General features: G+C 44.8%; 3 protein-coding genes across 9 annotated transcripts in view; 2 read left to right on the forward strand and 1 right to left on the reverse strand.

The window, feature by feature from the left end:
* c2cd5 (C2 calcium dependent domain containing 5) overlaps positions 1-8174 on the forward strand; it is a 31582-nt gene extending 23408 nt beyond the window's left edge. For 3 of the 7 annotated variants that reach the window (XM_084477583.1, XM_084477578.1, XM_084477580.1), the window contains 11 exons: positions 2334-2397; positions 2508-2569; positions 2672-2770; positions 3190-3279; positions 3429-3507; positions 3613-3708; positions 4427-4459; positions 4779-4910; positions 6122-6324; positions 6415-6561; positions 6716-8174. In XM_084477583.1, the coding sequence (XP_084333709.1) occupies positions 2334-2397; positions 2508-2569; positions 2672-2770; positions 3190-3279; positions 3429-3507; positions 3613-3708; positions 4427-4459; positions 4779-4910; positions 6122-6324; positions 6415-6561; positions 6716-6841 (1131 nt within the window). In that variant the 3' untranslated portion in view covers positions 6842-8174. The remainder of the gene's footprint in view (positions 1-2333; positions 2398-2507; positions 2570-2671; positions 2771-3189; positions 3280-3428; positions 3508-3612; positions 3709-4426; positions 4460-4778; positions 4911-6121; positions 6325-6414; positions 6562-6715) is intronic. The other 4 variants (XM_084477579.1, XM_084477584.1, XM_084477581.1 and 1 more) reach the window with 3 other exon arrangements.
* A 1113-nt stretch (positions 8175-9287) lies between these two features.
* Positions 9288-19331, forward strand: lmf2a (lipase maturation factor 2a). The gene is made up of 14 exons (XM_084477062.1): positions 9288-9442; positions 9852-10108; positions 10212-10240; positions 10352-10548; positions 11238-11416; positions 13576-13708; positions 14306-14446; positions 14850-14955; positions 15294-15390; positions 15601-15783; positions 16754-16922; positions 17274-17385; positions 17705-17813; positions 18354-19331. Exons 1-14 carry the CDS (start codon positions 9349-9351, stop codon positions 18810-18812), a joined length of 2265 nt encoding a protein of 754 aa, XP_084333188.1. The 5' UTR covers positions 9288-9348; the 3' UTR covers positions 18813-19331.
* A 274-nt stretch (positions 19332-19605) lies between these two features.
* Positions 19606-23635, reverse strand: miox (myo-inositol oxygenase). The gene is made up of 10 exons (XM_084477063.1): positions 23503-23635; positions 23245-23325; positions 23059-23139; positions 22532-22694; positions 22224-22291; positions 21966-22075; positions 21763-21830; positions 21381-21430; positions 20878-20990; positions 19606-20791 (listed from the first exon to the last, which is right to left on the reverse strand). Exons 1-10 carry the CDS (start codon positions 23518-23520, stop codon positions 20683-20685), a joined length of 861 nt encoding a protein of 286 aa, XP_084333189.1. The 5' UTR covers positions 23521-23635; the 3' UTR covers positions 19606-20682.
* Between the last annotated feature and the right edge of the window lie 1905 nt (positions 23636-25540).

Raw genomic sequence — 25540 nt, forward strand, 5'->3', positions numbered from 1 at the left:
GCCAAATTTCACAACTTTTTACCATGGGGTTCTATGGGCTGCCATAGACTCCCATTGAAGGATAATAATAATAATAATAATTAAAACTGCGAGCAGTGTTGAGGGAGTCAAGCTGATAAACTAATTAAACAAAATTAAAACATAAAAGATAGATCTAACAGGCCAAACACGCGGCCTTCAGCACTTTCGACAAGTTGCACGTCAAAAAATAAAGGATTGACTGAGATACGATCACATTCGCCCCCCTAGAGGTCAAAGGTCACCAAATTCATTGGGCATCATCAGGATAGGGTCATAAGTCTATGAGCCAAGTTTGGTTTGGATACATGAAAGCCTTGCAGAGATATGAGCTCACTTCCTGTTTGACGTGCCCCTGAGGTCAAAGGTCACCAAATTCATTGAGTGTCTCCATGATGATGTCATGGGTCTATGTACCAAGTTTGGTTATGATATGTCAAAGGGTTGCTGAGAAATTGGCTTATTTCCTGTTTGGCGGTTTTGCAGTCGAATATGATTGGCTGTCGCGGTTATTTCCGTGAGATATCATTTACTAGCTATATGGGGAGGTCTCATAGTTTAACCAGACATTGGAAATGTGTTTGAAATATACTCATGTGAAGAGAGAGGAGTTAAAACACATTGTCATTAATTATAGCGCCCTCTAGAGGTCAAAGGTCACCAAACCTAATGAGTGTCCCCATGATGATGTCATGGGTCTATGTACCAAGTTTGGTTATGATATGTCAAAGGGCTGCTGAGAAACAGGCTTACTTCCTGTTTGGCGGCTTCGTGGTCAAATTTGATTGGCTGTTGCGGCCAAACGGTTTTGAATTTGAACAATCTGTTCGATAACTTTTGTGAGGCATAGTCTGATCAACATATGTGCCAAGTTTCGAGATGATTGGACAAAATGTGTGATGTGTGAAACATTTTGAAGGTTTTTGACATAAACCAAGATGGCGGAAAATCTATCATGACGCAAAATGACGTCATAGGGTGTGTTGAACTCGGCTTGGCCCAAGGATTCCAATGATGCCTTGTTTGTGAATATTGGATGAATGGGTCAAAAGTTATAAACATGAATGCATGTCCAACTTTGACCTGTTGGTGGCGCTAGAGCTCATGGGTTAGCGACCTCAAATTTGCTGTGAGGGCTTAGGGGACTGTCCTGAATCAGTGTGCCAAATTTCACAACCTTTTGCCATTGGGTTCTATGGGCTGCCATAGACTCCCATTGAATGAAAATAATGTTTGACCTGTTGGTGGCGCTAGAGCTTATGGGCTAGCAACCTCAAATTTGCTGTGAGGGCTTGTGGGCCTGTCCTGAATCAGTGTGCCAAATTTCACAACTTTTTACCATGGGGTTCTATGGGCTGCCATAGACTCCCATTGAAGGATAATAATAATAATAATAATAATAGGAAAACGTAGAATAACAATGGTTGTCTCGCAGCTTCGCTGCTTGACCCCCAATAATAATAGGAAAACGTAGAATAACAATGGTTGTCTCGCAGCTTCGCTGCTTGACCCCCAATAATAGGAAACAATACGAAAACAATGGTTGTCTCGCAGCTTCGCTGCTTGACCCCCAAAAAGCTGTTACAGACTATTAGAGCACACCCAGCAGCACCCACGAAGAATGTGTGAACGTTGATGCACATTTAAATGCGTGTTATTGTTAAGGTTTTTTGTTTGTTTTATTGTTTCTTTCTTTATATTTTCAATTTTATTGTGTGGTGTGTATATATATATATATATATCCATAGAATCCAATATCGTCGCCGACATTGACTGTGACATCATTGCTGCTGCCAGCTCTGCCATTGTTTACGTTTTATTCTTCTTCTAGTGCGTGGAAATAGTAAAAAGTCGGTAGCCTTTCCTCAGTGGCGACACCTCTGTTCAGGAGGAGACTGCAAATAGTGTCGCGGCCACCAGCGCGAGTATAAATAGTCACGGCGCTCCTGTGACGTCACAATGTCGCACGACAACTTGGGAACGGCGAGTATACTGGGGACTATTGACCGCCTAATCATCTTGGGGGCCGAAATGTTTTAGCAATTATTAGACAACGTCATTAGACATACAATACAGCCTGAACTTTTTTCAGGACAAGCCCTCATGTTCATTTATTACGGCTGATCACGCCACCATATTGTCACAGATAACAAACATGATTGGCTAATCCCAATTCAACATTGCCCTGATCCTTTGGGAAAGGAATGTGGGACTGAGCAATTAATATTTATTAGCCAGACCAGTGTACTAAGAGCACAGCTGTCAATCAAACAAATCAACAACACGCGTTGAACAGTGAATTTGTGTTCCTGCAGATTGATGACACGGACGCTGTGGAGGACATCCACTCCCTCCTGACCGATGCCCCTCCCCCCGCAGGTATGTAGCACTGCCTTCTGGGTAATGTTCCCCTCCATAATGGCAAGTCATTCCTCGCCGCTTTCGATCGGGATCGGGATCTAACTCTGAGGTTGTCCTGTCGGCTCAAGGCTTCTACAGCTGTAACACGGAGGTGATGCCTGGGGTGTACAACTGGACCTCCGGACTACAGGTTCTGCCCCAATACTCCAATGGTTGCCTCCTTTTACCACCCCACTCTCTTCTGCAGCCTCGCTGATGTGTATCCCTTCGAATGTGCTTGTTTCTCCTCCAGATGTTTACGTCAGTGAGGGTCTTACGGTTGAGTAATGCCAATCTCACCAACCAAAGCCTCAACAAGATCTTCACTGACATGTGTGAAAATCTGCTAAAGGTAACTCATCTGGTGGACTATTAACTAAACGACCCACTGTTCATGGGGATTGGTTGTAATGTCATTTTGTGTAGTTCTATAGAACTATAAACTATATAGAAATATATTCTATAGAAATATTCTCCTCGAGTTTATCTTGCTCAAGTCTTCGAAGGGATTACCCCTTGGGTTCCAAGGGATTGAACCGACAACCCTTTGATGTATTCCAGGCCTTCTCACCTTGGAGTGTGACACAGGCCCGCTGCTTGTGCTTGATGTTAATATCAATCATTTCTAAGACGATGCTGATGAGGCTGTGTGGGTGCCACCTCTGGCCCTCGATGCCCTACGCACGGCGCATGCAGCTCGTGAACGTAGCGGCGGCGCTGCTGTTGATAACGAGTTTGTGTGCGTTGTCGTCGTCGTCGTCGTGTTTTCAGAGTTTGTACTTCAAGCTGCGCTCCATGATCCCCTGCTGTCTGTGTCACGTCAACTTCACCGTCGCCGTGCCAGAGGACGAACTCATCCAGGTAGGACTTGACGCCTCTCCTCGGTTGTGCTTTGACATCATCAATATCCTTGATTCATTTGATCATTTATCGCCCCGCCGGAGGTGATGACATTCAGATTGTCACTGAGTGTGACGTGGTCTGTCTGTCTGTCCCAACTTCCCCACTAGGTGGCAGTAACGGCGGTGGCCATGAGTTTTGATAAGGAACCGGTCCAGGAGAAGCTAGGAGACAGGGCCGTTTTCAAAGGTCCGCATCCAAAAACCGCCGTGCTTCAATCAGAGAGACCTTATTCCAAATGGACAGTATATGATCTCATTCCGTTTGACATTCTGGTCTTCTCTCTTTCTTCAGGTGTGGGCGAGAACGAGGACCAGCTGCAGTTTCCCATGGAGCTCTGCGCCGAGTCTGCATCCGTCGCCATTAGTAACCTGACAGCCAAATTCACAGGTACCCCTTCCTCAGCGCTCTCAGGCCCGCCCCCTTGTCCCACGCCGAGTCGCCGGCCTCCCGGCTTTCCCCACTAACTCTGATCGCCCCTGTCCTCCCTCACCAACTGCCCCAGGTACGGTCTCTTTACTCACACCGGTCGCAAAGCTCCACAAAAACCACCTGTTAATGGTGTCCTCTCCAGGTAAAGCGCCAGCGCTCGTGGCTGTAGGACACGCTAGTGCCTGTAGAACCCTGTGCGGTGGGGTCTAGCTCACACGAGTCCAGTGTCCCCGGCGTAGGATGGCGTAGGATCCCTCATAACCCTCGTACTGCATCCATCAGGCCAACCCAGGTCTTTAGGGGGCCAGAAATTCAAGGTCTCTCTCTCTCTCTCTCTCTCTCTCTCTCTCTCTCTCTCTCTCTCTCTCTCTCTCTCTCTCTCTCTCTCTCTCTCTCTCTCTCTCTCTCTCTCTCTCTCTCTCTCTCTCTCTCTCTCTCTCTCTCTCTCTCTCTCTCTCTCTCTCTCTCTCAAATTCTGATCCAAAATGTTGGAATTTAAGGGAGATGCATTGTAGGGAGATGGAGACCGACGGGGAGAGATACAGACAGGGAGGGGGAGAGCGAAAGACGGATGGCCATAGAGAGACAGACAGAAACGGGCAGAGCGAGGGTCTGAAGTGTCAAAGGGACAGACTCCACAGTATGCAGCTATAACGCATCACCTGTGTGTCTACAGGTGTCCCAGAGAATGCTGGCGGTCCATCCAGAGGTAAGCTGTCTGGCCCCTCATCTCACTCCCCTCTGACACACCTCTCCTCGTGCTCCCATGACAACTACACTGCTCTGTTTGGATTTCATCCTTTGGTCTGTGGGACAGGTTATCCGCTGTACCCAAACCTCTCATCCTCTTATATTGTTTTTCTTTTGTTTTTGTTGTCGTTGTTTGTTTGTTTTTTTGTTTGTTGTGTGTGTGTGTGTGTATGTATGTGTGTTTTTTTTTTTCCCGTTTGTTGTTTTTTGGGTGGAACATGTGTATGCCTGTGGTGGTTTGTGTGTGTGCGTGTTCTGTGTGTGTGTGTTCTCTCCAGCTACCTCGGTTGATTACGGTTCCTTTGCAGACAGATGCAGCACCTGGCTAGAGCTGATTAGGCTGAAAGCTCACACCATAAGACGAGGATCAGTTAAGACAAGTAGGAGGACTCAGTCGCTAGCACGCTCTGGTGATCATTCTTATATACCGACGCAGTACATCGTTCCTCTCACATGCACTCTCACACATATTTACATCCAGACGCATACACACATATATCTGTACACACACAGTCCTCCCCGCATGCCACTGGGGGGCGGAGCACTCTAAATCAAGCGCCAGCTTATTATTGGCTAGAGTGTGAAAGCTGAAGCCCCGCCCCTCAGGGGGACTCCTATTGGCTAGTGTAGATTGTGCGATGTGACCTCAGCAGGTAAAAGTACATTCACTGTGTAATTCAATTCAAAATAAATCCACTGTAGGAAACCTGGCTTCTCTCCTTTAACTCTCCTCCATTTGGGACTTGGACCATAAACGTCATCTGAAATGGGCCTCAGTCTAGTGTAGATATTAGTCGTCAACGATCAAACCGGCACCCGTGTGGCCATCAAATTCCAGTTCCACTTAGACTTGGTACAGACACAAGCAGCCCTCTCCTCCTCTGTGCAGTAGAAGAAGATACATGGCAGTAGAAGGCATCTTTCACACTCTCGCTCTGATTTCATATGCTCAGACCACAGCTGTCCCCTTCTCCATTTCCATCTCTCCAAACTCTTCCAACCCGCGCCCCCCCCTTCTCCTCTCCTCTCCACCTATTTGTAAACATCCACCAATGCACCTCACTGCAGATAGGCCACACACACACACATACACACATGTAAACACACTGCGCAGCTGTGCCCAGGTCTGTCTGTCTGTCTGCAGACACTGTGTGACTGTTTGTCCGTCCTTCTCCAGCCGCACGGGATGCATGGCACTTTGGGCTTTTTATGCGTGCGTGCGTGTTGCTACCACACTGCTACCACTCTGCTGCCCGCTATTGTTTTCACGACGAGACTCATGCACGTTGTGGTTGTTGTTGTTTACATGCACGTGGTTGCGGTTCACATTGGCCAAATGCACACGCTCAGCGGACCCCCTGCGGAGCACTAGTACACAATGTTTACTCTAACTATACGACAATATCCATTCTACATGTTTCATACCTTCCACCTGGCTTTTCTCTCTCTTGCAAATTTTCCTTCTGACTTTGCCCTTTTTTTTTTATTTTAATGTATTTATTCCATTTCTCACCCCCTCTCTCTGCCTCCCTTGCTCTCTCTCTCTCTCCCTCCGCCTCTCTGCCTGTGTCTCTCGACCCCGCCTCCCGTCTCCTCCCCCCTCCCTGTGTTCCCTGTGCAGTCTCGTCCTCAGAGCGCTGCAGCCCCCTGCCGGAGGGACGCTCCCGCTCGCTGCGCTCCACGCGCTCCTCCGGCGGCGGCGGGGGCGGCACGGTCACCGTGGTGAAGATGACGCCCCTGTCCTTCCTGCCCGGCACGCGCCTCATCAAGTACCTGGGCATCATCAACATGTTCTTCATCCGCGAGACCACCTCGCTGCGGGAGGTACGGAGGGGGGGGTGCCCCGTCTGATCACGATGTTATTTTATTCCCAAGCATGTACCGTGTGTAAGTGTGTGTGTGTGTGTTCTGCAGGAGGGCGGTGTGAGTGGGTTTCTCCACACGTTCATAGCGGAGGTGTTTGCGATGGTGCGTGCGCATGTAGCCGCCCTAGGGGGCAACGCTGTGGTCTCCTACAGCATGAAGGAGTGTGTGTTCATGGAGAATCCCAACAAGAACCAGGTGCTGACTCACTCTCACACACAAACACTCACTGGTGCACACACTCACTCACTCATTCACACACGCTCCCACACACTCTTCTGAGATCAGCGACGCTCATCCTGTGGTCCTCTATCGTGTGTGTCGTCCCCCACCCCCCCCCCCCATCTCCCAGGCTCAGTGTCTCATCAATGTGAGCGGCGATGCAGTCGTCTTTGTCCGTGATACGGACCAAGAGGCCACGCCCACTCTGATCAACATCGGGCCCGCGTCCTGCGGTGGGACGGACGGGACTTCTTGAAAACCCTCAGAACCCTCCAAAAAGGACAGGCAACCTTTTTCTCCGTCCAAACACAAGGGATTTGTTGCTGCCTTAACACTGAATCTCAACTTCCAAAGGCCAGGGCAACACTCTGCTCTCTGCTTCTTTTCCTTTTTTTTTTTTTTTTTTTCATTTGTACCTTGTATGTCCGTCTTGGACTTCAGTCGACAACGGGTAGTAAAATATCTGGCCTACATCCATCCACACAGGCGATAGCCTTTTTGTTTTAACGGCTCGTGTTTTATGTGTCCGCCATTGGTGGCACTCTGGGGCAGCTTCCTTTTGTTAAGTGGTTTCATCCCCTACCCAAGCCGCTGTCGCTCGCCGGACTATAAAGGGACAAAATGGGTCTGTCATGGAGGATTCAATTCCGATTTTTACCTGCCTGCTCTGTTTAAGAGTATTAACATGAACTAAATCCCATTGCTAACTCTACTAACTAATATTGTTAACTCCCAACTGTATGACATTGAACTAAGACTGGTCTCTGAAGATGCTTGTTTACCTGGAGTACTTTGACATCATATACCAGCCAATTTTACCAGCCAATTTACCATGTTGTGTTCTTTGTCAAATAGCTTTTATTTTGTGTGTATTTGGTACAGCTTGCTTAAGTAGTAACACATAGATGCCTCCATTTGTTCAAGTCTGGGAACCATTTGAGCGGGTTCAAGTGACACAGGCTCATCCATATAATAAACTCTCAATGCCTTTAGATAATATTTCATAATTATAAATAATTCATTGTATAATAGATTAATTATGAGAATATACGTTTAGAGGATGCCGACCACTTGTTGATTTTAACTGTGTTCCAGTTGTGTTGAACAGAACGTGGAGCTGTTTGTCGAAATGTTATCGCATCACACAAACTCAAACAGTGAATGTACAAATCGGTCCAAAATCTCTTCTTTTTTTACTGAAAGACAACATCTCTATACTACTGAACTAGCCAATTGTTAATATTTGTCTGATGCTGGAAAACATATATATATATAAACAGTCAATAGCCTGATATAATCTAGTCTATGTGGCGCAATACATCTTTTATGTGATTAAAAAAAGTATAGTATTTTTGTACGATTAAATGATATTGGTAAACTGACTGCTCATTTTGCATGTGCAACTAGGTCCTGATATTTTGACTCATATTGTGTCGGGAATGCCGGTACACTTGATTGATGTTAAAGCAGTTACAATTCAATTTGTGTTTGAAACTTGAATGTAAATAGAATGCTTTGTGTTTAGCACCATGCAGAATCACTTCACCATGATTCAGCTTGGTTGCCTCTCAAGTCTTGCGGAATAAACTCATTTGAATACCAGATTTCATCTTTCTTTGGTAGCCTACTGTTAGATCTTAGATGTTAACCAAAAGTACTACTGAATGTATTTATTTATATACTTCAATTTAAAAAATGCAATAACGAGCATGCACAACAAACTCTTGTATACCAATCAGAGAGAGAGAGACACATTGTGTGCCATGAGGGTTTGACTCTGGGCTGATGTTATATTACAAATCAAATGTTATTTATGATTTTTTTTAATTGTCTCCTGCCGGTGTCGTGCCAATGCATTTTCCCCATACTTCATTTTAGTAGTGATTTTCATCAAAATCAATACTCTTTTCTCTACGTGTGGTCAAACTTCGTATGACGCACTGGATTGAGAAGGTCTACTAGAAAACCAAGGCAATTTTTTTTTAAATCGTGATCCCATAAGAAATTGAGGACTCTGTATTTAACCCATCACTAGCATCACTAGTAGAAGTGGGCAGTGCTGTGCCCGGGGACCAACTTCAGGGCTACTGCCTAGTGCCGAGGTCAAGGGTACCGGCGGCAGGAGTATTAACCTCACATGGATTTAGCGAGCTATGGGATCTTGTTTTTACTGTATCCAACGTGTATTTGAATGAGCATCTTCCTTACTTAGGGGTAATTTACAGCGTGGTTTGATATCCAAACCGTGAGGATGACAGTCATCGACGAGGTGGTAAATTATAACTTGTCAAATTATAATTACCTTTCCAGAAGTGATTCATTCAGTGCAAAAGTTATACGAAGTTATAAGAAGTTCAACCAAAAGTAAAGAAAAAGGTTTTGATACATGAGCCATGTGTAACTTTGCAGACGTTAAAGTATAAAACTTACATGGTCCCTGGGGCTATGATTCTGAGGTGGGGCAGAGACATGTAGTTGTACTACTGCACTAAAATAAACGAGGCCATTATAAAATATGATTTATAATATTTATTTTTTGGGGAGTCTACTATAACCATAGCTAAAAAAAAAAAAAGACAATGAGTTATATAATCCACGGAATCCCGAGTAGAGGTTCCCTGCTGCTGCCGGGTCTCTACGCGTCTTCTGGTCACGTGGCTCCATGTATGAATTCCTCCAGCCACCACTTCCAGCCCCGGGGTTGTGTGGTATCACAGAGTGCAGTGTACAGCTAGGTGTCAAGGCAGGAGGAGGACACTCACCATGGGGTACATTGCACTGCCACGCCGCCTGTTCCTCTGGAGCATGGCGTTGATTTACATGTCTGCCTTTGTCTCGCTTTACATGCAAATACCAGGTAAGCCTAGGGGTCTTGTTTCTTGCACGTTTCAGCTTTGGCGGTGTGTTAGCTTGCTAGTAGCGTGTGAGTCCTGCGCGACGCCTATACGCGCCCGCCGTTATCGGGGATGCTGCCCAGACTTGTCTGTCTGGAACTTTCTCCAGACGGCGCTGTGGTCAGAGCCAACAAAAGCCCCCTGCTACGTATCCCTGTACGTTTCACACACTCGAGGGTGACGTATACTTGCATTTGATTTAAAGCGAATCAAAAGTATTTGAAAGTAAAAACTCCAACTATGACGTGTGATAATGATGAACAACGAACGGTAAATGAAGAAGGGAATAAATTAAACGTTTAAAAAAGCTGTATTGAATCTGGATTTGTCTTGAATCAACCAGTCCATTATTTGGTGTGTTATTTTTAATAGGTCTTTACGGTAATGACGGCTTGCTGCCTGCACGAAAGCAGCTGCGGTACAGCGGCGACAAGTCCCTGTGGGCGCAGTTCCAGTCGTCGCCGACGTTGCTTTGGCTGTCGCCTAAACTCGGCCTGAGCACTCACACCTCCGTGGAGCTGCTGTGCCTGGTCGGGGCGGCCGTCAGCCTCGCCGCCACACTGCTGGAGCCACTCCGAGACAGCCTCGTGTTTTTCTTCCTCTGGCTGGTTTATTTGTCCCTTTACCAGGTGATTGCAGTCGTGGTTGGTGCTCACAATATTCTTTGTCTATATACTTATTATCAAACTTCCCAATCCATGTTTTTTTTAATTGTGTTTGTGCTTGTTCCAGGTGGGCCAGGTGTTCCTCTACTTCCAGTGGTGGGTCTACGCTTCCTTCTGCTAACCGACGATGTAGAAAAGTCGACAGACTATTGGAATGCAGCCCTCTCCACCTTTGCTGTCCCTCATGAGCCACTCTCCTTCCCACAGGGACAGCCTGCTGCTGGAGACGGGCTTCCTGTGCGTCCTGGTGGCTCCACTCAGCCTGCTCCGCGGAAGCCCCCGGGCGGTCAGGGAGCACGACCGCGTGACCTTCTGGTTGCTGCGTTGGCTCCTCTTCAGACTCATGTTTGCGTCGGGCGTGGTCAAGCTCACCTCCCGCTGCCCTACCTGGTGGGGCCTCACAGGTGTGTGTGTGTGTGTGTGTGTGTGTGTGTGTGTGTGTGTGTGTGTGTGTGTGTGTGTGTGTGTGTGTGTGTGTGTGTGTGTGTGTGTGTGTGTGTGTGTGTGTGTGTGTGTGTGCGCCTTCATGGCCCACGGTTTTATGGACAAGGAGGGTTTTTAGAGATGTGTCCAGTTGTATTCATTCAGCTTTGATGCTTTTGTCCAAGGTGATCAAAATATTTCCAGTTTCCACACTCAGACAGATAACAACGGCAGGATAGCCATAGAACATTGCTTTTTCAGCAAAACTACGATAAGGTACACTTTATTTATAAACACTCACAATCAGAGTTTGTTAAAGCCATTAAAAAGTGTCACAAACAGGTCTTACAAAGTGGATAATCTAATCTTATGGCCGGGCCACTGGGGAAGTGTTCCCAGAGAAAAGCTGCAGCTCTAAAGGTCATGCAGGAATCTGGATTGGGAATTGGTTCCTGATGAGTTTCCAATGCTAGGAGGGTTTATTTGATATTCGATTTTGTTTTTGGTCCTGAGTATTATGAGAAGGAAATATGTCAGCATTCCACTCATTATTGAACTGTGTGTGTGTGTGTGTGTGTGTGTGTGTGTGTGTGTGTGTGTGTGTGTGTGTGTGTGTGTGTGTGTGTGTGTGTGTGTGTGTGTGTGTGTGTGTGTGTGTGTGTGTGTGCAGCACTGACATACCACTACGAGACCCAATGCATCCCCACCTCCCTGGCCTGGTTCGCCCACCAGTTGCCAGTATGGTGGCAGAAGCTCAGTGTGGTGGGAACCTTCGTCATCGAGATACCCGTGCCCTTCCTCTTCTTCAGCCCATTGCGCAGGCTTCGCCTCGGCGCCTTCTACCTGCAGGTTTGCTGTTGTTTCTTTGTTTTTATCCCACGTCTGCTTTGCCCCAGCTATGCATTAGTTCATTACTTGGTCTGTGTTTAAAATCCCTGTCCCATTTTTGGGTTTCAAACTGCACCATAAGTTGCACCATCAATACCTAAGTAATGTGCTCACTGTAAAAAAACGCACTGATGTTTAAGTTGAACTTTCCCAGCTGTTTCCAAATGGTTACGAATCAACAAGTTACAATCTAAACAAGGGAGTCTTCTCACTGCGTAACAAGAAGGGCGGAGAGGGCGTTGATACGCATGGCCCACTCGGGATTCTGAAAAGTTATTCTGGCACAGCATCCTGTGTAGAAACTATCTGCCACTACTGGTTCTTCGCACAGAAGACCCACGATGTAAGCTACCCACCCCATCATTTAATTTAATTTTTTTCAGTTTTATTTTTTTGTCCCCACCTGCCACCATTTACACAGTTTACCCATGTCAAGGGATCAGTGGCGATTTCTCTAAGACTGCATGGAAAGCTCAGCTTCCCCTAAAATTTCAAAAATTAAATGGTCAAATATATACTGTTGTGTTAACATTTCATTGACAAAAAAATGCGTTAGAACATGTCCATCTTGAAGAAGAGTTCGTTAAGAATCAGCTGCTTATTGCAGGTCGACTGACTCGATTTCCTTCTTATACATTCCCTTAGCGTCACAGTGCGCCTGTTGAAGCTCAGCGTCCATCCACTTCAATGGGGCTGCATAGAACAGCTTTTTTTAGTGCATCAAAAGTCGACGGTCATTGGATAATGCTGCAATTATGTCCCTCCTATGGACGCTCAGCGTCTCTGGATCGCAGATTTTGCAAGCGTGTCGAAAGACAAACTGCAACCTATTTCTTGATATTTGCTTGGTAAAATTGCTAGACAATTTTCATCCTACATTTCATACACTTATACACACAATTCCTTGCTTCAGTTTAACATAATCCCTACTTTTCCTTGTTCAAGTTTAATAGTTTTAATATAATAATAATCATTTTGGTAGTTCATCACTTTGATTCTGTTATGATATTTTGGTCCAGGAAGGGCCGCCGAGACAGGATCGCTTTTAACTCACTTTATTTGGTTAAGGTTATTGATCTATTGTCTATCGTCTATGAAACAAAAGGAGAGGGATCGTATATAACACGCGCGGAGCGTCTCTAAGCTTTACATCTAATCGATACGCCGCCCAAGAGATTCTGCCCTAAAATGGCGGAGTCCGAGTTTTATAGCCAGGTAGAGGTGGGCGTGTTCTGTGGCTTTAAAAGCCCGCCCCCTTTCATCTATGTATGATCAGCTTATGTTATGTTTACTCAGTATTGTGGCTATGAGAGAATATTATGGCTGAAATATGTTACAATTCAGGGAGTCTGAGTGCTGAACTTCAAGTCCTGTATTCAGATCAGTACAGATGGCACAGATCAGTGCAGGGTGAGGAAAGCTGTGATTTCTTGGTGTTCCTTAAAGACATGGAGTTGGACAGTGCAATGCCTCAGCTTTACAAACTGTTCTCATTAGTGGCAACAATTAGAGCTACATCTGCAGGTGTATAAAGGAGCTTCTCCTGTTTAAAGCGGCTCAAGTCCTTTTAAGCAGCCTAGCTCTGCTGGCCATTGAGAGGACACTGGTCAAGTCATTGGTAAAGACAGCTAGTTGGTATGATGGAGCATTTCATTGAAAAGGAACAGAGAGGATAATTTACATATACATAAATTGACAATTTATTTGATGTAGGCCGAAATTGAGCTTCCCCTCTTTGAAAGATGTGCAGCCGCCACTGCAAGGGATAGGGGTACATATTTAGAAGCTACTTAAGAACCAGTTTGTGAGCTGCAACACATTTGTGATGACCCTGATTTAGTTAACACTACGTTCAAACTTGCAATGCTGGTGCAACCTGTTTTCAATGTTGGTGTGTCTGTGTGTGTATATATGATAAAATAAATGTAAACGTATTTTAAGCTTTAGTGAACAGAGCTAAAAAAAATCATAAATAAATATGAACACACCTGCTTAACAATAGCAACTGGGCACCAGTGCTTCACTGTTGACGCTTGTGGTAGGAAAAAGGATCTGAGTTAAGAGTCCCTTGCTTGAAATTGGGTGGATGCTAACAAACCATTTTGTATGTGTGTGTGTAGGTGCTATTGCAGATCCTGATCATCCTGTCTGGAAATTACAACTTCTTCAACCTGCTGACCCTGGCGTTGTGTCTCTCTCTACTGGACGACCAGCATGTCAACTTCTGGCTCCGCAAGCCACAGACAACCAACGGTACTGGTTTTTACCAGACACGCGTGCCTCACTCATTATATTCACACCTATATTCCTGATGTCTTCTATTATGATCTAGGTCTATTCTCCTAGGGTATAGAGCTGTGTTTCCCAACCTTTTTAGTCTCATGAACCACAACAGCCCCATCAGTAAGGTCTTGGTAACCCTTCATCCAAACCAAACATGTTTTCTTTCAAGTAATATCACACCATAATCATTTAGCATCATTGTTAAAGGAGCTATATGTAACACATTTACTCTGCTAAGTGATAATTGTTGTAGTCCATACATCATTGGACTGCAGTACCCTCTACAAACAGTCAGTGTCAGGGTTGCATGTTACATCTGTTGTAGGAGCCGCAGTGATTCCAATGGAAACCTGAAGAATACTCTAATTTCTGGTCTTGACTGAATGATCAGCAACGTTCATTATGTATTATATTTAACAAATGTGGCACCTTGACTTGTTCCCCCAATTGAGAATCACAGGTGTTTTGATTCACCAGACTTGAGAAAAATATCAAAAGTGTGACTTGTGAGACAAGTGGATCACAAACAGTTTTTTTTTTTATGTTTGGGGTCTCTGCTCCGTTCAGGTTCCCAGCCTGAGTCAAAGCTGTGGTCCTGGCTGTGCTACCTGGTAGAGATTGCCGTCTGGTCCGGCCTGATATTTGGAGCCATCGTTTGCTTTGACCTGAAGCTGGACTGGGCCAAGAAAAGCGTGTCTTCCAGGACAGGTACAGTTCTTGGGGCTTTGTCTGCACGTTAAATTGACACACACACACACACACACACACACACACACACACACACACACACACACACACACACACACAAACACAAACACAAACAAACACACACACAAACCTTTTAGTAATATGTTAATTGAGTTGCATTCTTCTGTTGAGGCTATAGCTCATTTGGGTATGTATTTTGGGTTTGACGACCATACTAATCAGAGTCTACTTTGGTTAGTTCGTTCACCATTAGAGTTTATTGTCCAGTTTATACATTTTATTTTTGGAGAATCCTAAACTAACCCTAACCCTTTAATTCCAAGAGAACACACTCGGTAGAAGTCAGGGCTGCCATCAGAAGCGCTACATGTAATGATTGATTGATTGTAACGTATCTCTACAGCGTTCACGTTCCACCAGTTCAACCAGTTCCTGAAAACCGTCACCATCCCCTGTATCTGGCTGGGTGTTCTCTCACTCTTCTGGGAGATGGTCTCATCTATGTTCAGGTAGGACCTGAATGACGGCTACTCACATCTCCTCATAGAAATCTAGTTTAAGGGGGAACGGGAAGTACTGCTTCATACTCCTGTTGTGAAATCAAAGTCAACTCTGTTTCCACCAAAAAAATAAATCATTAAAAAGTGTGACCGTTTACGTGACTGGTTAGTTACAGAGTTACAGATTTCCATTTCACAACAGAAATAAAAAAAATATCCCTTCAAGAGGCTTGTAAAGGAACTTATGAAAGTCGCAAAGTGTGGTCCCAGGCCAAATATATGAGGGTAGAGCATTGCATTGTGTATGTTTATCTGATGTGTTGTATGTATGTGTGTGTGTGGTGCAGGTGTGCTTGTGTGGAGGGTTTCTTTAAGAGGTTGTGGTCTACCATCCAGTGGACAGTGATTGGTGTCGCCGCGGTCGCCATGTTTACCATCAGTCTGGTAGGCCCCGCCTTAACACCTGCTCCAAACTGAAGCTCAACACTGAGATCGCTTAAAAGAAAAACATGTAACAAATCCAATAAATATATCTATTTTAAATTGCAGCCCTTGCGATTTTCAAATCGCGTTCTATTACATTGTGATGTCGGTTTGAATTCGACCAAACGTTCACCCCTGTAAGGACCCGCTGACGTTGACCTTGTCCCGCAGGTCCCCTTCACCTACGTGGAGTACGACTCGGGCGGCCGGCTGTGGCCCGGGGTGCGGCAGGCCTACCAGGCGGTGGACCGCCTCCAACTGGTGAACTCGTACGGCCTGTTCAGGAGGATGACCGGGGTGGGCGGCCGGCCCGAGGTGGTCATCGAGGGGAGCCAGGACCAGGTCACCTGGACGGTGAGGGGGGGGTTGGCTGCTGGGGGTTCTTGTGGGATCGTACGAACGCAAGGCATTTGGTCCTCGACTGCATGTTGTCTAATCGAGCCAAAGGCAGTTCTGAGTTTAATCGATGTGTGGATTATTTAAATATAAATTAAAACAGGTTGATCTATTTTATTTTATTTTTTTCAAACTGATTAACTGAGATTTTTGTTAAACTAGGGATTTAGTCCCTAGTTTAACAAAAATCGAAGCCTATGAAGCCCATGAAGCCCTGATTAACTGAGATTTTTGTTAAACTAGGGATTTAGTCCCTAGTTTAACAAAAATCTCAGTTAATCAGGGCTTCATGGGCTTCATACATATAATATGGCAACATGGTCCAAGTCACATGACTAGTAACTACCTTGAAAAGCTCTATTCTCGTCAGCCTGTCCTTTGTGTGCATCCCTTGTGTGTTCCCAATGTATTTAATTATGGACACCACGTTGCATGTCGTTCATATTGGATTACATCACACCGTCCGGCCTACAGTGAGCTAGTGTTGAGGAAACACCGTCATCTAGTGGTCTCTTAGGAAATCTCTGGATTCAAGGACACCCACCTGATGTTGATGATAATCCAGTCTCTTAGGGGGTGGAAGAGGTGTATGCTGGATACTGTTGCCACAGCAGCCTTTTGACCATAACTTGTAGGCGGTAAACACTTACGGATGTAGTCTCTCTTTTCAACCGATTTTAGACAAATCACGACAATCAACCATGGCTGGTACCACTACCACTTGATCACTTTACATTTCTGTTACTTATTTCTGTTACTTATTTGTACTTATTTTTCTTACTTATTTTTACTTATTTTACATATTTTAAAATATCTATTTACTTGATATTGTATTGTTGCTGCTATGCGTGTTTGTTGAGGTAACCTAGCATAAGAATTGTGTACTTGTACAACAAGAATGTAATAAAAGTAATTCTGATTATTTCAGGAGATTGACTTCATGTACAAGCCCGGGAACGCGAGCACAGGCCCCCCTCTGGTGACTCCCCACCAGCCCAGGCTGGACTGGCAGATGTGGTTTGCCGCCCTGGGCCCCCACACCCAGGCCCCCTGGTTCACCAGCCTCATGTACCGACTCCTGCAGGGCAAGAGCGACGGTACGTGTGTGGGCCCGCTCACTCTGCACTCCTGCAGTGTTGGGACATGCATCAGGACTGTGGATCAGATCAGTAGCACATTACAACTCGGTGTGGTAATACACTGTTCCATATGACAGGTCAGTAAGCTGGAGCAAGCCTAGACGTCCTACTTACTGCAGATCTCAACCAAATAATAATTCACGTTGAATTACACGTATAGAAAGCCGTGTGTACATAGCAGTACACTCTGAAGAGGTGTAAGAGAGACGGGCGTGGGAGGAATGTGACCCCTGCTGGACTCTTCCAGCAGACAGCGAGCGGCTGACGCCCGGACCTCTGAGGCTGCTCTTTGTTCTGCTCCCTCTGCAGTGATGGAGCTGCTCCAGTCAGACGTGTCCCGGTATCCCTTCCGCGCGCAGCCGCCAGCCTACCTGCGGGCCCACCGCTACAAGTACTGGTTCACCGAGCCCAAGGAGGACGGGTCCGTCTCCACTTTCTCCTTCTTGGTTTTCACTCCACTCTGTGATTTTGAAATTAGTTTTTTTTGTATGGAACCAATAACGGTTTTATTATGAGTCTATAAAACAGGTTTTTGTGACATTTTAATAACCGATAACCTTCTGCGACACAGTTGTGGTGCATTAGGGCAGGGCTTTAGAGCAGGTGTGTGTGTGTGTGTGTGTGTGTGTGTGTGTGTGTGTGTGTGTGTGTGTGTGTGTGTGTGTGTGTGTGTGTGTGTGTGTGTGTGTGTGTGTGTGTGTGTGTGTGTGTGTGTGTGTGTGTGTGTGTGTGTGCTGCAGGTCGTACCCGGAGCGCTGGTGGAGGAGGGTGTACGTGGAGGAGTTCTATCCTACCGTTCACCTCGGAGACCCGTTTCTGGAGAACATGCTCCACCAGCATGGGCTCAAGGTATGGATGATGTGAAGATATGCCATTATTTAAAGATACTATAAATTGGAGAATTACCCTCTATAAGAACACATTGCATTGCACATTACCCTTGCCTCCTCATACCATCTAGATATTCAAGTTTGCTTTTTGCATCAATCGGCTTGGCGGAAATATATTTCCACATATGGCCTTACGTTTCCTCAGCAGAGGAAAAAAGCCTTCCGTGCGAATTTCTGTTCATCTTTGTGAAACATTATTTGGTCCATTTCATATAGAACGGTTGCTAGTTTTCATGGGTGCTGCCATTGTTTTTAAATTCTGCAGACTGGGCCACACCTGGTTCAGCATGAACTCAAAATCCCCCCCACTAGCGCTGATTGGTCGTATAATCTTTTCTATTTTTGGGAGTGGCTTTCAACGGGCTCAGGGCCAGCCTGATCTACAGATACCGATTGGTTTTGGTGTTGACACATTTGTAAATCTGTCACTCTGCAAATGTGCAGACATTAATGGTTTTCATTCATTCATTCACAATCTAATCCCAACTCACGGCTGCAGGACAAGTCGGCTCCCCGCCGTGCGTCCAACGCCACGGTCCCGCGGGCCGTCCAGTGGCTGCGCTCCCAGGTGAAGGGTCACTCGGCGCCGGTCCTTATCTGGAGCCTGTTGGCGTGCAGCGTGGCCCTGTGTCTGCTGCGGGCTCTGAGACATGCGGACCCACACCCACAGGCAGGCCCGGGGAAGGAGAGCCCAGCAGGGTCAGAATCCGAAGGGACGGACAAGGATCTTAGCTCGGGGGCAGCAACCCCTCCAGATGAGGGCGGAAAGAGTGAGGGTGAGGGGGAGGGGGAGGAAGAGGAGGAAGAGGAAGAGGTTTACGAAGTAAAACCAGAGGAAAGTGAAGATGAAGATAGGAATGACACTGGAGATGAAGGGCTGGCAGAGGAGGAGGAAGAAGAAGAGGATGAGCGTGCAGATCTCCCAAGGGAAAAGGATGGCATGAGGAAGCGCAAATAAAGTCAATTTTTTCCTTTGTCGTGGCCTGCCTTTACGTTGGACTCCCAGAATAGCCAAAGATGTCTTAAAATGTTTTTTTTTTGGAGGGGGTAAGCTGGTTTAACAGCAAAGCCTTGCAGCACTGCGCCTGTCCTCTTCCATTCAGAGTATATTGTTTGACCAACAAGAATCTGCGAGCTGCTACCTAATCAAATGGTTTAAAGATGCTGTTTGTGCCCAGATACAAATGAGATGCAATTTTAGTGACTGTTTCACGCGTTTAATCAGATATCATTGTTTGTAAATTAGGTGATGTCACGTTTTCAGGGCAAATGTTTAATTTACTGTAATGGGTGTTTGACCACGTGGTCGCTTCAGCTGAAATAATTGACTTACTGCGGCTCATGTCTGATGCACATTTACTTTATATAGACTTTATAACAACACTGCACTTTCACCAAAAATATGTCGTTTCTATAATAATTCAAATGTACAATTAAATGTTTTTGTAGAATTCAGAATAAAATGAGAAAAACATTGTTTATTTGAAGTGACATTATTTGAAATGCGCATGCCAATCAGTTTTGAGTTACCCGAGTTTAAAGAAATCAAAGTTGGCTATACACAGTGACATTTTCTCTTCACAGTGAATCGTATATAAAAAAGGTTAAATACAAAAATGATAAATCGATTAATTGTTTCTAAAACTTACTCTGTACATTAAATGCCTCTTAATGTATATATTCTGTATGTGTGTGTGTGTGTATATATATATATATATATATATATATATATATATATATATATATATATATATATATATATATATATATATATATATATATATATATATATATATATATATATATATACACAGTGTGCGAAATACCCTTCAATATTCGGGGGGGTCCCCATCTCCCCATTGTTGCGCAATATCGATCTAAATTTTTCTCATGCAGTAGGCCTATCATAAAGCAGGGGCGTGTTCAGAGGCGCCTCTCCAGGTGCAAGTGTAGTGGTGCCTGGTTGCTGCGGGGGAAAATCAACTTTGCGCCGGGTGCAAACTAGCAACGACACACGCGTCGGTGTAGAAAGTCAATTGCACCGGGCGCAAGATAGGGCCCTTCTTCTGTTTGGCGCACATGGCTAATTTGCATACGCGCACAGGACTGGCTGGCTCCGCTTGGCAAAAAATAGAACATATTTGTGAATAAATGTTTAAAATTCTGAATACTGGACATGGTGAGCTTAAACACATTTAAATGACCATTAGTGACAATAAAAATAAAAAATAAAAATATATATATATCTATCTTTTTGTTTGCCGAAATTTGAGACCTTTTTGCTTTTTTGAGGCTTTTAGGGGGTCTCAATGGGTTAATCGGGGGGGCCCAGCCCCCCTGGACCCCCCCCGTATTTCGCACACTGTATATATATTGTAGCGACCCTGAGACTCTTTGGGAGTTTGTGTGTTTTGTGTTATGTGTTTGCATTGTGTTACTTTGTTGTGCCGGTTCTATGTGCATGTGTTGTGGTGTTTACTTGCCGGTCGGTGTGGGGAGTGGGTCACCGGGTCGGCTGGGGGCGGGGCTTGGGAGAACAGGAGGGTGGGGGCTTGCACGTGGAAGCGTTGCGGGTGCAGGGGGGTGTGCCGGTGAACCGGTGGTTGTGTGTGTGTATTGGTTTTTCGGGTTACGGTGACCAGGTTGAGAGAATAAACGGTTAACAAGAACTTGCGACTGGACATTCTTAAGTTACCGGTAGGGTCGTTACAATATCTATCTATCTATAGATAGATAGATATATAGATATATAGATATATAGATAGAGAGATATATGATCGATTCAGGCTTTTATCCTTGAGGGTGGAGGGTCTAGCCCGTGTTCCCGGTCACCACTTGAGGGTTCCAGGGCAGTACTTGTCGATAAGGGACTGGTAGTATGGTTTCAGGGCTTCGACATCAGGCAGCTCAGCGGTTTTGGTGTACAGGTCAAATTTGCTGGAAACAAGACATGAGTCCATTGATAAAAAACAAACAAACAAACAGGGAAAGGGATTGTTTGTGTGTGGGAGAACTATACATACTTGAACTCCTGAACCCAGGGCAGCATGCGGAGGTCTTTCTCATTGCATAGATGCATGTAGTCGCCCTGGGAGTGCCAGGGGTAGAACGAGTGGAAGCGGATCATATACAAGCCCTTCAAAATTAAATGACAATGGTTATTTATCCCCACTGGTATTATTACATAGATATTCATTTATTTTTCATTTTATATTTGTTTATAAACACTAGGAAGAATATAAAGACCATTTGGGTCTGTTGGGTCCTGACGGATCACATAAAATCCTATGTTTTGCACATCACATGCTCTTGGAGATATGGCATAGGCTACTGCAGAACCACTTGAAAGTCAGACAAATGCTCTTTACTGAATACAATTTGGATCTGATGCACAGTAAGAACTCCAAATCCCTTTCATTTCTCACTGCTTTCTTCACTTTCTATAGTTTGATACTCTATACTCGATCATCAGGGACTTATGACTCCTCGCCGATATTGCGATTCCTGATATCCCGTATTCTCTTACCTCCTCTGGGATAGAGCATTCATTATACTTCATCACCCTGTACAGGTACTCTGTAATAGAAGAGAAAGAAGATATGTCTAATGCAGAACTACCTGCTCCACAGGGTCTTGTTTATAAGCACAAAAGTACTACTAATAAGGTTTATTTAAAGTTGCAATGAGTTTCACATACTACGTGATAACCGATAGAAAGTGAAAACAATATGAAAAGATGCAGGTTGAATGGATTTAAATGACAAGGTAAGACAATACATAAAGTAACCCGATACGGGCGGAGATTCTGTGTGTTTGTGCATGACCTGTCAGATGTTTCATTGTTTGTTAGTGTGTTGATGGTCTACAGTTCTTACCATAATGTTCCTACCATCTTATCTGGTTCTTACCATCATGACCCCAAGACATGTTGACTTTGTCCAGCCCACAGTTGGGCGTGTAGATTCCACATTCAGTACTAGAGAAGACATATTTAGAAAGTTGCTTGAAAATGTTTTCGATACATGTATATAGTGAGGTAGGCCTCTTAAGTATTTTAGCATATCAGTAACTCTTCAATAAATAATGTTACCCAAGATGTGAGACACCCTACCTGTATACAGGGTCAGAGCTGTTTGGGTTGTCCTGGAAACTGTTTTCCCTGAACACTATGGAGTTCTGAAACCGACAGCCAACAGGGAACGTGTCCCCGACCACAGCCCACTGAAATACAACATCAGCACCCGGTCACCTTGGAGACCAGTCAGTCTGGAGACCAGTCGCCATGGAGACCAGTCACCATGGAGACCAGCCAAACATACTCACAATTGTTATCCGGATGCCAATGTTCAGACGCCAGTGAGACTCGTACCTGGGGCTCTCCCCAAAGAGCCATGGTTTTCCCGATGTCGTGAATCAGCCCCACCAGCTGGAACCAGTCTGAAGGAGAACATAGAACAACACAGTCAATGGATGAATTGAACTTGTACCTTATGGTTTGGGTGCACCTAGGTGTTCTGATATCAATTCCCATGATGCATTGCGTTCCTCCTGATTCTTACCCCTGACACACACTCTCTCTCTCTCTCTCTCTCTCTCTCTCTCTCTCTCTCTCTCTCTCTCTCTCTCTCTCTCTCTCTCTCTCTCTCTCTCTCTCTCTTGATCGTGAGGGCATTGTACCATTATCAGGGTGTTCCCTCCGGATGCCCTCGGCTGTCTGGAAGGCATGGAAGGAGTTGGGGAAGTCTACGTCTGGATCTGACTCATCCACCAGCTGGTCCAGGGACATGACTGCATCCATCACCCCCATCTGGGAGTGGCTGCAGTGGGACCACTCGGAGTGCTAGAGGAGGGTCATGTGGGCACCCAGCGACATGTCATCAGAGAGATACAGTTAGAGCCTCGGCTCAGAAGGTAGGCTAATGCCAATGCTAACACTGCTGTCTAGCCAAAAAGTCCAAAATTTCCTCCACAAAGGCAAGCCATGGTATTACTTTTTCTTCAATTGGCCCTTCTAAAATATTGAGTGGACTGCGATCATTGGTGTGTGTGTGTGTGTGTGTGTGTGTGTGTGTGTGTGTGTGTGTGTGTGTGTGTGTGTGTGTGTGTGTGTGTGTGTGTGTGTGTGTGTGTGTGTGTGTGTGTGTGTGTGGGCGCGTGGGCGCGTGTGCAGTGCACGCATGTGTGCATTTGTTTTGACCGTTCACCTTTAGTTTGACAAAGTCCAGAGTCTGGTTGGTGTGCATTTTCTTGTATGTGTGGAAGACACGGTCAAAAAGACCTCCACTCTAAAACACACAAAAGATCCAAGTCACGTAACAGTCCATGAACAGAAAACAGCAAAAACATTAGTGAGCGCACAGTTTGAATGAAGACAGTTGTTAACGGATTACCTCAAAGTTTCTGTAATCTTCTTTATCCTTGCATTGCTTTTCCACTATGTCTGGTCGATACACCAACGATGGGTCAGGACCCTGTAGATGTGCGCGCACACACACACACACACACACACACACACACACACACACACACACACACACACACACACACACACACACACACACACACATATTATATTAATCATTGCATCCACCAAAATGTACATATTCCAATAGCTGTAGTTTGTTAACACAGCGATATACAGTACATACCAAGTTCACCACCCTCATCTTCAGTGTCTGATCAGCAGCAGTTTTCTTGTGCAAGGGTCTCCCGTGTTTGTGGTCACCTCTTCTCTAAGCCTATATATACTCACTGCTCCTGGGTGGCAGTGTGTGTACAGAACACACACACACACACACACACACACACACACACACACACACACACACACACACACACACACACACACACACACACACACACACACACACACACACACACACACACACACACAATTGCTCAAACATCACAATATAAACACACACACACACACACACACACACCTTGTTTGGGTGTACCTGCCCCATGCGTGTGATTGGTTGTGTTTGGGGGTGGTCATAGAGAGGCAGATACAAAGTCTGGTTGGAGAGAAAGATCCCATTCTTAGATGGACACTTTGATCTTGTTCAGGAATGTAGGTCAGTAGTGTGTTTTGTAGTTCAGTAGTGTGGTGTTGTATTGTTCAGTAGTGTATTGTGTGGTTTAGTAGTGTGTCATTATGTAGTTCAGTACTGTGTTGTTGTGTAGTTCAATAATGCGTATTTGTATTCTAGTCCAGAGTGGGAGTGTAGCTTGCGAAACATTTACTGGGCTGCTAAGGTTTAATATTTAACCTATTTTGGCCTAAGCTTATATTCTTGATGTCAATTGCATATATTTTAGATTTGATTCAAATGATGGTTAAAAAGTAGTTCATAATTAGCATGGAGTTAGTTTGTATTTATATTGAAACATAGATTTAAGCTAGCATAAAGTTTATATGTATCCTTGTGACATGTCATGTCAGGTTGACGCAACAAGGTTTGATGTTATCTGCATGTGTTTTTTGTGCTTTAGGGTTAGGTAAGGTAGGTGTGTGTGTGTGTGTGTGTGTGTGTGTGTGTGTGTGTGTGTGTGTGTGTGTGTGTGTGTGTGTGTGTGTGTGTGTGTGTGTGTGTGTGTGTGTGTGTGTGTGTGTGTGTGTGTGTGTGGCTAAAAAGTTCAGGCTAGCAATCATTACCATTTGTGACCAAACAACAACTTTCCACTCATAAACTGCCAACCACACAGACTAACTCATTTTGGACAATAAAATGTATACCAGCCTTTGATTGATACAAGCTTTATTAGACAACAAAATATTACGATACAAGCAAGAGATGTTTTGTTGAGAAGGCTTTAATCTTTAAAATATTTTTTATATAAGGACAGATTGAGCAACACTAAATATTTACAGCAAGATGGCACTGTTAATTTAACGTTAAATAATATTTCTTTACAATTTCGAGTCTCACTGAAAGGAACAGATGATAAAGTGCTTTTTGTGTTCCCAATAACACTTGACCTTTTAGAACAACCATGGACAAATGGTCCCGAGAACAATGGAAGGAACATAATACTTACAATCATTACACGCTGTGATGTTTAATGAAATCATCTGTAATGTGACTATCTCGTCACCAAGGACGTAACCTAACAGGTGAAGAATGGAGTGTTTAACGAGAAGTAACAAAAGGCATTGTTGATTTATATATATACACATCACACTATGTATGTATGTATGTATGTATGTATGTATGTTTAAACAAGAAGATACGATTAGGTTTAAGGTTAGTGGTTATTTCAGTTGATCTCTAAAGAGTATTGGGTTGAGCGGTTAAAGGCTTTGGTTGTAAAGTTCTGTTGAAAAGCTACTTGTGTGGAGAGCAGAATAAGAGGCCTGGATAAGGCCTTCTACAGTGGCCGGTCAACATGGTATTGGGGACTTGAAAACCTAAAAGTTTTCCTAAGATTGTAGGTGTCCGGACAGGATGTTATAGCTTGTCCTCCAACTGGCAAAAGTCGACTAGTTCTGGATGTGTTTCGGCTGGCTGTTATGAGCCAAATAAGTGCTTACAGATTCTCGCCTCCAGCAACATGTTGGACTGAACAAATATGAAGCAAAATAAAGTGAAATGCCCTTGTTTTTCAGGATTTGAGTTTGTCTGACAGACTTTTGATCATTAACCTAAAGTCTGATTTGTGAAACTACACTAACATTAATCCTCG

The sequence above is a fragment of the Micromesistius poutassou genome (assembly GCF_964030765.1).
Source record: "Micromesistius poutassou genome assembly, chromosome: 13".
Lineage (NCBI taxonomy): Eukaryota > Metazoa > Chordata > Actinopteri > Gadiformes > Gadidae > Micromesistius > Micromesistius poutassou.